The 15000-nt window shown below is 40.8% G+C and overlaps 2 protein-coding genes across 3 annotated transcripts in view; one reads left to right on the forward strand and one right to left on the reverse strand.

Moving 5' to 3' along the window:
* sall2 (spalt-like transcription factor 2) overlaps positions 1-9980 on the reverse strand; it is a 20420-nt gene extending 10440 nt beyond the window's left edge. Inside the window, exons 1-2 of one of the 2 annotated variants that reach the window (XM_061890445.1) lie at positions 9756-9980; positions 6971-7082 (exon numbers count right to left, since the gene is read on the reverse strand). In XM_061890445.1, coding sequence (XP_061746429.1) covers positions 6971-7082; positions 9756-9776 — 133 coding nt within the window. In that variant the 5' untranslated portion in view covers positions 9777-9980. The remainder of the gene's footprint in view (positions 1-6970; positions 7083-9755) is intronic. The other variant, XM_061890446.1, reaches the window with a different exon arrangement.
* The window catches only part of trim110 (tripartite motif containing 110), a 41339-nt gene that overhangs the window by 275 nt on the left and 26064 nt on the right, over positions 1-15000 (forward strand). The gene's annotated exons all lie outside the window — the stretch shown is intronic.

Genomic DNA, 15000 nt, shown 5'->3' on the forward strand with positions numbered 1-15000 from the left:
GTGCTGAATCTGACCAGCAGGGGGCGACAACGCTGCACCGTAGGTTTAATTGTTCACTTTGTGCAATGTTTGTTGTCAATGAGTTTATTGTGTGAATTTATTAACAAGAAAGGCCTACTGAAATGAGAGTTTCTTATTTAAACGAGGATAGCAGGTCCATTCTGTGTGTCATACTTGATCATTTTGCGATATTGCCATATTTTTGCTGATAGGATTTAGTAGAGAACATCGACGATAAAGTTCGCAACTTTTGGTCGCTAATAAAAAACGCCTTGCCTTTACTGGAAGTAGCAGACGATGTGCGCGTGATGTCACGGGTTGTGGGGCTCCTCACATATGAACATTGTTTACAATACCACTATGGACTGGACTCTCACACTATTATGTTAGATCCACTATGGACTGGCCTCTCACTATTATGTTAGATTCACTATGGACTGGACTCTCACACTATTGTGTTAGATCCACTATGGACTGGACTCTCACACTATTATGTTAGATCCACTATGGACTGGACTCTCACACTACTATGTTAGATCCACTATGGACTGGACTCTCACTATTATGTTAGATCCACTATGGACTGGACTCTCACTATTATGTTAGATCCACTGTGGACTGGACTCTCACTATTATGTTAGATCCACTATGGACTGGACTCTCAGACTCTTATGTTAGATCCACTATGGACTGGACTCTCACACTATTATGTTAGATCCACTATGGACTGGACTCTCACACTATTATGTTAGATCCACTATGGACTGGACTCTCACACTATTATGTTAGATCCACTATGGACTGGACTCTCAGACTCTTATGTTAGATCCACTATGGACTGGACTCTCACACTGTTATGTTAGATCCACTATGGACTGGACTCTCACTATTATGTTAGATCCACTATGGACTGGACTCTCTCACTATTATGTTAGATCCACTATGGACTGGACTTTCACACTATTATGTTAGATCCACTATGGACTGGACTCTCACACTATTATGTTAGATCCACTATGGACTGGACTCTCACACCGTTATGTTAGATCCACTATGGACTGGACTCTCACTATTATGTTTGATCCACTATGGACTGGACTCTCACACTATTATGTTAGATCCACTATGGACTGGACTCTCATACTATTATGTTAGATCCACTATGGACTGGACTCTCACACTATTATGTTAGATCCACTATGGACTGGACTCTCACACTATTATGTTAGATCCACTATGGACTGGACTCTCACTATTATGTTAGATCCACTGTGGACTGGACTCTCACACTATTATGTTAGATCCACTATGGACTGGACTCTCACACTATTATGTTAGATCCACTATGGACTGGACTCTCACTATTATGTTAAATTCACTATGGACTGGACTCTCACACTATTATGTTAGATCCACTATGGACTGGACTCTCACACTATTATGTTAGATCCACTATGGACTGGACTCTCACACTATTATGTTAGATCCACTATGGACTGGACTCTCAGACTCTTATGTTAGATCCACTATGGACTGGACTCTCACACTATTATGTTAGATCCACTATGTACTGGACTCTCAGACTCTTATGTTAGATCCACTATGGACTGGACTCTCACACTATTATGTTAGATCCACTATGGACTGGCCTCTCACTATTATGTTAGATTCACTATGGACTGGACTCTCACACTATTGTGTTAGATCCACTATGGACTGGACTCTCACACTATTATGTTAGATCCACTATGGACTGGACTCTCACACTACTATGTTAGATCCACTATGGACTGGACTCTCACTATTATGTTAGATCCACTATGGACTGGACTCTCACTATTATGTTAGATCCACTGTGGACTGGACTCTCACTATTATGTTAGATCCACTATGGACTGGACTCTCAGACTCTTATGTTAGATCCACTATGGACTGGACTCTCACACTATTATGTTAGATCCACTATGGACTGGACTCTCACACTATTATGTTAGATCCACTATGGACTGGACTCTCACACTATTATGTTAGATCCACTATGGACTGGACTCTCAGACTCTTATGTTAGATCCACTATGGACTGGACTCTCACACTGTTATGTTAGATCCACTATGGACTGGACTCTCACTATTATGTTAGATCCACTATGGACTGGACTCTCTCACTATTATGTTAGATCCACTATGGACTGGACTTTCACACTATTATGTTAGATCCACTATGGACTGGACTCTCACACTATTATGTTAGATCCACTATGGACTGGACTCTCACACCGTTATGTTAGATCCACTATGGACTGGACTCTCACTATTATGTTTGATCCACTATGGACTGGACTCTCACACTATTATGTTAGATCCACTATGGACTGGACTCTCATACTATTATGTTAGATCCACTATGGACTGGACTCTCACACTATTATGTTAGATCCACTATGGACTGGACTCTCACACTATTATGTTAGATCCACTATGGACTGGACTCTCACTATTATGTTAGATCCACTGTGGACTGGACTCTCACACTATTATGTTAGATCCACTATGGACTGGACTCTCACACTATTATGTTAGATCCACTATGGACTGGACTCTCACTATTATGTTAAATTCACTATGGACTGGACTCTCACACTATTATGTTAGATCCACTATGGACTGGACTCTCACACTATTATGTTAGATCCACTATGGACTGGACTCTCACACTATTATGTTAGATCCACTATGGACTGGACTCTCAGACTCTTATGTTAGATCCACTATGGACTGGACTCTCACACTATTATGTTAGATCCACTATGTACTGGACTCTCAGACTCTTATGTTAGATCCACTATGGACTGGACTCTCACACTATTATGTTAGATCCACTATGGACTGGACTCTCACACTATTATGTTAGATCCACTATGGACTGGACTCTCACACTATTATGTTAGATCCACTATGGACTGGACTCTCAGACTCTTATGTTAGATCCACTATGGACTGGACTCTCACACTATTATGTTAGATCCACTATGGACTGGACTCTCACACTATTATGTTAGATCCACTATGGACTGGACTCTCACACTATTATGTTAGATCCACTATGGACTGGACTCTCACTATTATGTTAGATCCACTGTGGACTGGACTCTCACACTATTATGTTAGATCCACTATGGACTGGACTCTCACACTATTATGTTAGATCCACTATGGACTGGACTCTCACTATTATGTTAAATTCACTATGGACTGGACTCTCACACTATTATGTTAGATCCACTATGGACTGGACTCTCACACTATTATGTTAGATCCACTATGGACTGGACTCTCACACTATTATGTTAGATCCACTATGGACTGGACTCTCAGACTCTTATGTTAGATCCACTATGGACTGGACTCTCACACTATTATGTTAGATCCACTATGTACTGGACTCTCAGACTCTTATGTTAGATCCACTATGGACTGGACTCTCACACTATTATGTTAGATCCACTATGGACTGGACTCTCACACTATTATGTTAGATCCACTATGGACTGGACTCTCACACTATTATGTTAGATCCACTATGGACTGGACTCTCAGACTCTTATGTTAGATCCACTATGGACTGGACTCTCACACTGTTATGTTAGATCCACTATGGACTGGACTCTCACTATTATGTTAGATCCACTATGGACTGGACTCTCTCACTATTATGTTTGATCCACTATGGAATGGACTCTCACAGTATTATGTTAGATCCACTATGGACTGGACTCTCACTATTATGTTAGATCCACTGTGGACTGGACTCTCACTATTATGTTAGATCCACTATGGACTGGACTCTCACACTATTATGTTAGATCCACTAGGGACTGGACTCTCTCACTATTATGTTAAATTCACTATGGACTGGACTCTCACTATTATGTTAGATCCACTATGGACTGGACTCTCACTATTATGTTAGATCCACTGTGGACTGGACTCTCACACTATTATGTTAGATCCACTATGGACTGGACTCTCACCATTATGTTAAATTCACTATGGACTGGACTCTCACACTATTATGTTAGATCCACTATGGACTGGCCTCTCACTATTATGTTAGATCCACTATGGACTGGACTCTCACACTATTATGTTAGATCCACTAAGGACTGGACTCTCTCACTATTATGTTAGATCCACTATTGACTGGACTCTCACTATTATGTTAGATCCACTATGGACTGGACTCTCACTATTATGTTAGATCCACTATGGACTGGACTCTCACACTATTATGTTAGATCCACTATGGACTGGACTCTCACACTATTATGTTAGATCCACTATGGACTGGACTCTCACTATTATGTTAGATCCACTATGGACTGGACTCTCACACTATTATGTTAGATCCACTATGGACTGGACTCTCACTATTATGTTAGATCCACTATGGACTGGACTCTCACACCATTATGTTGAGTTTTTCCTTGCCCTGATGTGAGATCTGAACCGAGGATGTCGTAGTCGTAGTGGTTTGTGCAGCCCTTTGAGACACTTGTGATTTAGGGCTATACAAGTAAACATTGATTGATTGAATAATGGCCACCAACAGCTAGAGCGATTCGGACCGAGAAAGCAACGATTTCCCCATTAATTTGAGTGAGGATGAAAGATTAGTGGATGATGAAAGTTAGAGTGAAGCACTGGAAAAGAGATAAAAAAGGCGACGGCAGTGGGAGCGATTCATATGTTATTAGACACATTTACCAGGATAATTCTGGAAAATCCCTTATCTGCTTATTGTGTATTTTAGTGAGATTATAGTCATACCTGAAAGTCGGAGGGCTGCGGTGACCGCCAGTGTCTCTAAGAGAAGCCAATAGAGGAGCCAAGATCACAGCTGCCTTTCTGACAGCTGCTGCAGGAGGACGCTAACTCCGCTCAAGTAAGAGCCGACTTAATATCACAATTTTCTCATCCAAAAACTTGCTGGTTGACATGTGGTAGGGAAACATGTTCGCTAAAGCTTCACAACAAACAAAGAAACACCGGCTGTGTTTCGGTTGCTAAAGTCAGCTGCAATCCACCAACAGTATTCTTCTTTGACGTCTCCATTATTAATTGAACAGATTGCAAAATATTCAGCGACACAGATGTCCAAAATACTGTGTAATTATGTGATGAAAACAGACTACTTTTAGCCGTGAGTGGTGCTAGTAGAACATGTCCGCTCCAACCAATAACGTCACAAGCACGCATCAACATAAGCGTCATCATTCCGCGACGTTTTCAACAAGAAACTTCGCGGGAAATTTAAAAGTGTAATTTAGTAAACTAAAAAGGCCGTATTGGCATGTGTTGCAATGTTAATATTTCATCATTGATATATAAACTATCAGACTGCGTGGTCGCTAATAGTGGCTTTCAGTAGGACTTTAAGAAACTTTCTCTTTTCATCGCATAAATCCACAGTATTATGGACATGTGTGTTGCTGAATCTTTTGCAATTTGTTCAATGAATAATGGAGACGTCAAAGAAGAAAGCTGTAGGTGGGAAGCGGCGTATTGCGGCCGCTTTTAGCAACACAAACACAGCCGGTGTTTCATTGTTTACATTCCCGAAAGATGACGGTGAAGCTTTACTATGGAACAGAGCGGTCAAGCGAACACGGTTGGATTGGACCACACGGACAAAGTACAGTGTATTATGCAGCGATCATTTCGAAAGATCGTGTTTCGAAGATGGTCCCTTGCGAAGGGCAGAGATGGGCATCGCCAACACCCGTCGACTGGTGCTAAAGAAAGGTGCGGGGCCGACTTTCAGGTTGTACAGGTACGACCATATAATCTCACTAAAACACTAGTAACACAATAAGCAGATAAAGGATTTTCCAGAATTCCATCCATCCATTTTCTACCGCTTAATCCCTTTTTTGGGGTCGCGGGGGGGGGCGCTGGCGCCTATCTCAGCTACAATCGGGCGGAAGGCGGGGTACACCCTGGACAAGTCGCCACCTCATCGCAGGGCCAACACAGATAGACAGACAACATTCACACTCACATTCACACACTAGGGCCAATTTAGTGTTGCCAATCAACCTATCCCCAGGTGCATGTCTTTGGAAGTGGGAGGAAGCCGGGGAGAACATGCAAACTCCACACAGAAAGCTCCCGAGCCTGGATTCGAACCCAGGACTGCAGGGACTTCGTAATGTGAGGCAGACGCACTAACCCCTCTGCCACCGTGAATCCCATTTTCCAGAATTATCCTAGTAAATTTGTCTAATTATTTTTTAATTATTTTTTTTTCCAGTCCTTCCCTCTCACTTTCCTCATCCAGAAATCTTTCATCCTCGCTCAAATTAGCGGGGAAATCGTGGCTTTCTCGGTCCGAATCGCTCTCGCTGCTGGTGGCCATGATTGTAAACAATGTTCAGATGTGAGGAGCTCCACAACCCGTGACGTCACGCGCGCTATAGCGTCTGCTACTTCTGGTACACGCAAGGCTTTTTTTATCAGCACCAAAAGTTGCGAACTTTATCGTCGATGAAATCCTTTCAGGAAAAATATGGCAATATCGCGAAATGATCAAGTATGCTATCCCCGTTTAAATAACAAAATCTCATTTCAGTAGGCCTTTAAGTGCCTTAGCGAGGACTTATTATGCAGAAGCAACTTTTAGTGCCTACTTGCTTTTGTGTATTTGGGAAAGATGTGACAAAGGGGAGACGATTGTCGAAGTGGAGGCACGTAATCCTAAAGAGACGGTCAGAAAGCGGCTTGATGATGGTCCGTAAAACTTAATCTATGCAACTTTTTGAGCAAAGAACCATCATTACATGTCATGTAGACCACAAGGAAGTCTTTTAAATGTAGAAAATAATCTACTACGACCCTTTGAAGCATCAACTACTGTACTTGAGACATGCAATCTGACACTTTTCTCGGACATACAGTATAATCTCGCTCTCACCATGGTCAAGTGTCCGAGAGGCGCCGCGGGTCAAGCTCATAAACTGCCGGGGTCGTTTCTGCTTCCGCCTGGGCATGCTTCTGGCTATGCAACTTTCCGTTTCCCTAAGACTCTTAGGTTTGATTACAGGGAAGAAAAAACAGGAGGGAAAAGCATAATTTACTCCTTTAGGTCGAGCAGTCATGAGGAAGTGTCCAGGCTGGACCTATATTGTCGTGTGCTGAAGATGCATGTGTGACAGTTTCACTCCTGTCCTGGCTTCTACACACACACACACGCACACACACACACACACACACACGCACACACACACACGCTCACACACACACGCTCACACACACACAGCTCACTTGTTCATTCGCTACTTGACATTCAAATGGCAAGGCAGGCACTCTTCGCCCTGTCTTTTGTAAAAGCTGGAGACAACACATGATCCCAAAACAAGTAAAATAAAAAAAAAGTAATTAAATTACATTGAATTAAATACAAATTGAAATAAACAAAGATATATATAAGCACAATCATATCCATAAAACTACACAGAAATAAATAAGTTACATTAAAATAAAACCATACTAATTGAATGTAACTTAATAAAAATAAAGATAAAAATAAACACAAACATACACATAAGATAAACACAAATAAATAAATAACAATCCTTTTTAAATAAAAATAAAAATATCATTGTATTTAATTTAATACAATTCTATAAACAACAACTACATAATAATTGTATTTAATTTAATTTCATAAAATCGAATAAAAAATGTTATTAAAATAAACACTAACCTTTATATAAAAATAATTCATTAAAAAAGTTAAATTAAAATAAAAACAAAAAAGGTATTTAATATAAGTAAACTAAAATAAACACAAACATATACATAAGATAAACACAAATAATGTATTTAAAATATATATATATATATTGTATTTAATAAAATTCTATATAAAACAAAAATAAGAAAATAATTGTATTTGATTTAATAAAATCAAAGAACGTTTTTTAATTAAAATAAACACAAACCTTTTTATAAAAATAATTAATTAAAAGAGTTAAATTAAAATAAAAACAAAAAATGTATTTAATTTAATAAAAGTAAACTAAAATGAAGATAAAAATGAACACAAACATAGAAATAAAAATAAACACACATGAATAATAATAAAACAAAAATAATACAAATCTAAAAATAATAATAAAAACGAATGTCATTGTATTTAATTTGATTTCATAAAATAAAATAAAAATAAACACGAACAAATACATAAAAATAAACACTAATAAATACATTAAAATATTTAAAGTTACATAAAAATAAAAACATAAAATGTATATAATTCAATAAAAATAAACAAAAATAAAGATAAAAATAAAAACAAATAAAAAAACATTTAATGTTTTAAACGCTAATAAATACATTATATTTAAAGTTACATTAAAATAAAACCATAAAATGTATTTAATTTAATAAAAATAAACAAAAATAAAGATAAAAATGAAAACAAATAACAAAAAATTTAATGTTTTAAATAAAAACAAAAATGTCATTGTATTTAATTTAATTTATGAAAATAAAAAATGCAATAAAAACTAAATTCATTGTTTTTAATTTATTAAAATACAAAATGAACAAAAACAAACATAGATAAAAATAAACAATGTAAATATATATACATATATATAAATTTAATACAAATAAATAAAAACAAGTCATTGTATTAAATTTAATTTATTTAAATAAAAACTGCAATAAAAACAAAATTCATTGTATTTAATTTAATTTATTTAAATACAAAATGAACAAAAACAAACATAAAAATAAACAAATAATGTAAATATATATATATGCGTATATATATACATTTAATAAAAATAAATAAAAATAAACAAACATACTCATAAAAATAAACTAATAAAAAATACATCCATCCATCCATCCATTTTCTACCGCTTATTCAATTATTTTTAATTTAATTTCATAAAATTAGAATTAAAATAAACTAAAACAAAACAATAAACACGAACATACACATAAAACTGAACACAAAAAGTAATAAGAATAAAAATATACATAAAAAGAAAATACATTTAAACAAAAAACGACACACTTATTTCTTCCCTTCTTGTTCAAGTGGGTGCAAAAGTCAACGCAACGTTGTGCAACAATGGCGTCTAAAAAAGGGTGACTGGTTTTGTGTTACCGCCGTGCAGCGAGTGCACACACACACACACACACACACACACACACACAGACACACACTCTCCAGCCAGGGTGGCTGTCGGGGGAAAAGGAGGTGGAATTTGCAACAATGGCGTTGAGGGAGCACAGCTGAGTGAGCATCGGCTCCTGCAACACATGAGGCCACTGAATGGAGGCACAAAGCCGCCTTTCACCCTCGCAAAAAAAAACAACACGCATTCATAAATGATGCAACCTATCTATTAAGGCGTCTCGGCGCGATAAAAACGTTGAGAAAAGCATCGCTTTCAAATCCATTGTGGCGACACGCCATCGACAAGACGACGGCGCAATAATGCTTGTTGTAAACGCGCAGGCGAATATGTAGACGCGCGCTCCCGCTACTGTACGCGCACCTGTTGCACGCCGCGCGCGCCCCCGACGTCATAACAAGTTATGATTCATAAAATATTACCAAGCAGGAAAAAAAAAAAAAAAAAAGTCCCGGATGTGCGCCGCCTGCACCCCCCTACAGGCCGCCGTCAGCGGCACACCTCGTGGACGGAAAATGTGATAATAATGCCAGGGAAAGTACTTACCCGCGTGGGGAGGACGATCATGGCCGTGGGTCAACAATGGAGGCGAGGCTGCGCGGCTCCGATGATCGACGACTTCTCTCACACTGGCGCACTATTTCCCTATTCACTCCCAAGGATGCGCAGTAGGACGCACGCATTTTTTTTTTCAATTATTTATCTCCTCCGGAAGATGGCGGGTTTACAAAAAAATAAAATAAAGAATGATTATTCCTGTTCAAAAAGGACGAGCGAGCAAATACACATGCAATGTTTTTTTTTTTTTTTTTTTTTTTTTAAGTCTGGGGCCTGTCTGTGTCTATGCGGTACTGTCTGTCTGTCTATCTGTCTGTCTGTCTGTCTGTCTCTCTTATAATTAATGGCCCCTCGCTGCCAGACGGTCCTCGGGGAAACAGTGACCACGGTTACCTCCGCGTCGGCTCTCGGACTTTTTGTCTGGCGCACACAATGGCTTTATGTAGAACATAGCCGTGGACTGGAGTCACCCTTGCACGGTGCAGTTTGGCTGAAAAGGAGCAGGAAGAAACACATCTTATTTCCACGCCCGCAGCCCTTCTCCCCGTATTATTGCGAGTCTTTTCGTGTTCTGCGTTTAACATATCAGCTTGTATACACGCGAGCCGAAAGCCGACTTTATATATATATATATATATGTATATATGTATGTATAAGTATGTATTAGGGGTGTGGGGAAAAATCGATTCAAATACGAATCGAATCGTTTAAATTGTGCGATTCAGAAACGATTCTAATTTTTTTAAATCGATTTTATTTTAAAATTGTTTAAATATTTATATATATATATATATATATATTGTTGTGGAAATTTCTTAAAGACGATCCATCCATCCATCCGTCCATCTTTTTCCGCTTATCCAAGGTCGGGTCGCGGGGGCAACAGCCTAAGCAGAGAAACCCAGACTTCCCTCTCCCCAGCCACTTCGTCTAGCTCTTCCCGGGGGATCCCGAGGCGTTCCCAGGCCAGCCGGGAGACGTAGTCTTCCCAACGTGTCCTGGGTCTTCCCCGTGGCCTCCTACCGGTTGGACGTGCCCTAAACACCTCCCTAGGGAGACGTTCGGGTGGCATCCGGACCAGATGCCCGAACCACCTCATCTGGCTCCTCTCCATGTGGAGGAGCAGCGGCTTTACTTTGAGTTCCTCCCGGATGGCAGAGCTTCTCACCCTATCTCTAAGGGAGAGACCCAAACTCATTTCGGCCGCTTGTACCCGTGATCTTATCCTTTCGGTCATGACCCAAAGCTCATGACCATAGGTGAGGATGGGAACGTAGATCGACCGGTAAATTGAGAGCTTTGCCTTCCGGCTCAGCTCCTTCTTCACCACAACGGATCGGTACAACGTCCGCATTACTGAAGACGCCGCACTGATCCGCCTGTCGATCTCACGATCCACTCTTCCCTCACTCGTGAACAAGACTCCTAGGTACTTGAACTCCTCCACTTGGGGCAGTGTCTCCTCCCCAACCCGGAGATGGCATTCCACCCTTTTCTGGGCGAGAACCATGGACTCGGACTTGGAGGTGCTGATTCTCATTCCGGTCGCTTCACACTCGGCTGCGAACCGATCCAGTGAGAGCTGAAGATCCCGGCCAGATGAAGACATCAGGACCACATTGTCTGCAAAAAGCAGAGACCTAATCCTGCGGTCACCAAACCGGAACCCCTCAACGCCTTGACTGCGCCTAGAAATTCTGTCCATAAAAGTTATGAACAGAATCGGTGACAAAGGACAGCCTTGGCGGAGTCTAACCTCACTGGAAACGTGTCCGACTTACTGCCGGCAATGCGGACCAAGCTCTGACACTGATCATACAGGGAGCGGACCGCCACAATAAGACAGTCCGATACCCCATACTCTCTGAGCACTCCCCACAGGACTTCCCGAGGGACACGGTCGAATGCCTTCTCCAAGTCCACAAAGCACATGTAGACTGGTTGGGCAAACTCCCATGCACCCTCAAGAACCCTGCCGAGAGTATAGAGCTGGTCCACAGTTCCACAACCAGGACGAAAACCACACTGTTCCTCCTGAATCGGAGGTTCGACTATCCGGCGTAGCCTCCTCTCCAGTACACCTGAATAAACCTTACCGGGAAGGCTGAGGAGTGTGATCCCACGATAGTTGGAACACACCCTGCGGTCCCCCTTCTTAAAGACAGGAACCACCACCCCGGTCTGCCAATCCAGAGGTACCGCCCCCGATGTCCCCGCGATGCTGCAGAGTCTTGTCAACCACGACAGCCCCGCAGCATCCAGAGCCTTAAGGAACTCCGGGCGGATCTCCTTGCCACCGAGGAGCTTTTTAACTACCTCAGCGACCTCAGCCCCAGAAATAGGAGAGTCCACCACAGATTCCCCAGGCACTGCTTCCTCATAGGAAGACGTGTTGGTGGGATTGAGGAGGTCTTCGAAGTATTCCTTCCACCTATCCACAACATCCGCAGTTGAGGTCAGCAGAACACCATCCGCACCATACACGGTGTTGATAGTGCACTGCTTCCCCTTCCTGAGGCGGCGGACGGTGGTCCAGAATCGCTTCGAAGCCGTCCGGAAGTCGTTTTCCATGGCTTTCCCGATCCTTTAGTGACAAATAGCTTTAAAATGATTTATTAAAGTAACAAACAAATAATAACAAGCTTTGCCAAGCGAGACCAAACCAGAACGACACATCCGTTCGTTCCAGCTTGTTCTAACTCCTTTAGAATTTGACCTGACAATTATACATTCTCAGAAGTCCCACCCTCCATGCTCATTTACATACAGTACACCAGTGGATTGAATACCCAAAGTCCTGTGAAGGGGAGAGGGTGTCGTTTGACCAGAGGGGGGTGGGGCCCACTCAGGAAAGGGAACCAATTTAGCTCTGTTGGGGGGTCAAGAATAAATGACACATATGCCCAGGTCAACTAAAGTCCACATGTTACATCAAAGACACAGGAGACAGAGCTTGATCAGACAATAGATCTCTTGCTAAGTGTCACATTCCTGAGCCCAATAAACAACTTTTGGCGACCCGTTCAAAGAACATCTTTAATTAAACGAGTATAAGTAATTTTGCCATCACAATACATATATATATATATTTTCTTTTTTTTAATCAATCCAACAAACCTCTAAACAGCAATACCATAACAATGCAATCCAATTCCAAAACCAAACCTGACCCAGTAACACTCAGAACTGCAATAAACAGAGCAATTGAGAAGACAAACACGACACAGAACAAACCAAAAGTAGTGAAACAAAAATGAATATTATCAACAACAGTATCAATATTAGTTATAATTTCAGCATAGCAGTGATTAATAATCCCTCACTGACATTATCATTAGACATTTGTAAAAATAATAACAAAGAACAATAGTGTCACAGTGGCTTACACTTGCATGGCATCTCATAAGCTTGACAACACACTGTGTCCAATGTTTTCACAGAGATAAAATAAGTCATATTTTTGGTTCGTTTAATAGTTAAAACAAATTTGCATTATTGCAATCAGTCGATAAAACATTGTCCTTTACAATTATAAAAGCTTTTTACAAAAATCTACTACTCTGCTAGCATGTCAGCAGACTCGGGTAGATCCGGCTGAGATCCTATGTATTGAATGAATACAGGATCCTTTGAAATCGGGAAAAAATATAGTTTTTGAATCGAGAATCGAATCGAAAAAATCGATATCGAATCGTGACCCTAAGAATCGATATTAAATCAAATCGTGGGACACCCAAAGATTCACAGCCCTAGTATGTATATATATGTATATGTATGTATATATATATGTATATGTATGTATATATATATATATATATATATATATATATATATATATATATATATATATATATATATGTGTATGTGTATATATATATATAGATTAGAATAAAAGTACTTTATTGATCCCTAGGGGAAATTCAGCACCACAGTTCACTCGCAATAAACAATTATAATAATAAATAATATATGACATATATATATAAAACATCCATCCATTTTCTACCGCTTATTCCCTTTTAGGGGTCGCGGGGGGCGCTGGCGCCTATCTCAGCTACAATCGGGCAGAAGGCGGGGTACACCCTGGACAAGTCGCCACCTCATCGCAGGGCCAACACAGATAGACAGACAACATTCACACTCACATTCACACACTAGGGCCAATTTTAGTGTTGCCAATCAACCTATCCCCAGGTGCATGTCTTTGGAAGTGGGAGGAAGCCGGAGTACCCGGAGGGAACCCACGCAGTCACGGGGAGAACATGCAAACTCCACACAGAAAGATCCCGAGCCTGGATTTGAACCCAGGACTGCAGGACCTTCGTATTGTGAGGCAGACACACTAACCCCTCTCCCACCGTGAAGCCCTATATAAAACATATGAATAATATAAATATATTCTACATTTAAGTGCAGTCAAGGAACATATGCATTATACAGTCTGATGGCTGTCGGTATGAAGGACCTCCTGTGTGGTTTCGTGTTGCATTTTGGGAGTCTGAGCCTTCCACTGAACGTGCTCATTCTCCACAAGGTCCGAGTGGAGAATGAGCACAACAACATGCCAGCCACACTCGGACCTTGTGGAGAATGAGCACGTTCAGTGGAAGGCTCAGACTCCCAAAATGCAACACGGAACCACACAGGAGGTCCTTCATACAGACAGCCATCAGACTGTATAATGCATATGTTCCTTGACTGCACTTAAATGTAGAATATATGTAGAATATATATCTATACTATTCATATATTATATATATAATATATGTCATGGGTGGGAGGTGTCGTCCATAATGGCTTGGAGTTTTCCTAGACTTCTCCTCTCTGACACCACCGCCAGAGAGTCCAGCTCCACTCCCACCACGTTACTGGCCTTCTCTACCAGTCTGTTAGCGTCCCTCGCTCTCAGCCCGCCGCCCCAGCAGGCCACGGCGTACAAGAAGGCGCCCGCCACCACAGACTCGTAGAACATCTTCAACATCTTTGTACAGACGTTGAAGGATCCTAGCCTCCTAAGGATGTAGAAACGGCTCTGTCCCTTCTTGTAGAGAACCTCAGGGTGTTTTGACCCATTCAGCTTGTTGTCCATGTGTACTCCCAGGTATTTATAATCCTCGGCTCAAAATCTCACGATACATGGCCCCATTCATTCTTTCCTTAACATGGATCAATCGTCCTGTCCCCTTAGCAGAAAAACAGCCCCAAAGCATGATGTTTCCACCCCCATGCTTCA

Source organism: Nerophis ophidion, linkage group LG28 (genome assembly GCF_033978795.1).
Source record: "Nerophis ophidion isolate RoL-2023_Sa linkage group LG28, RoL_Noph_v1.0, whole genome shotgun sequence".
Classification (NCBI taxonomy): Eukaryota; Metazoa; Chordata; class Actinopteri; order Syngnathiformes; family Syngnathidae; genus Nerophis; species Nerophis ophidion.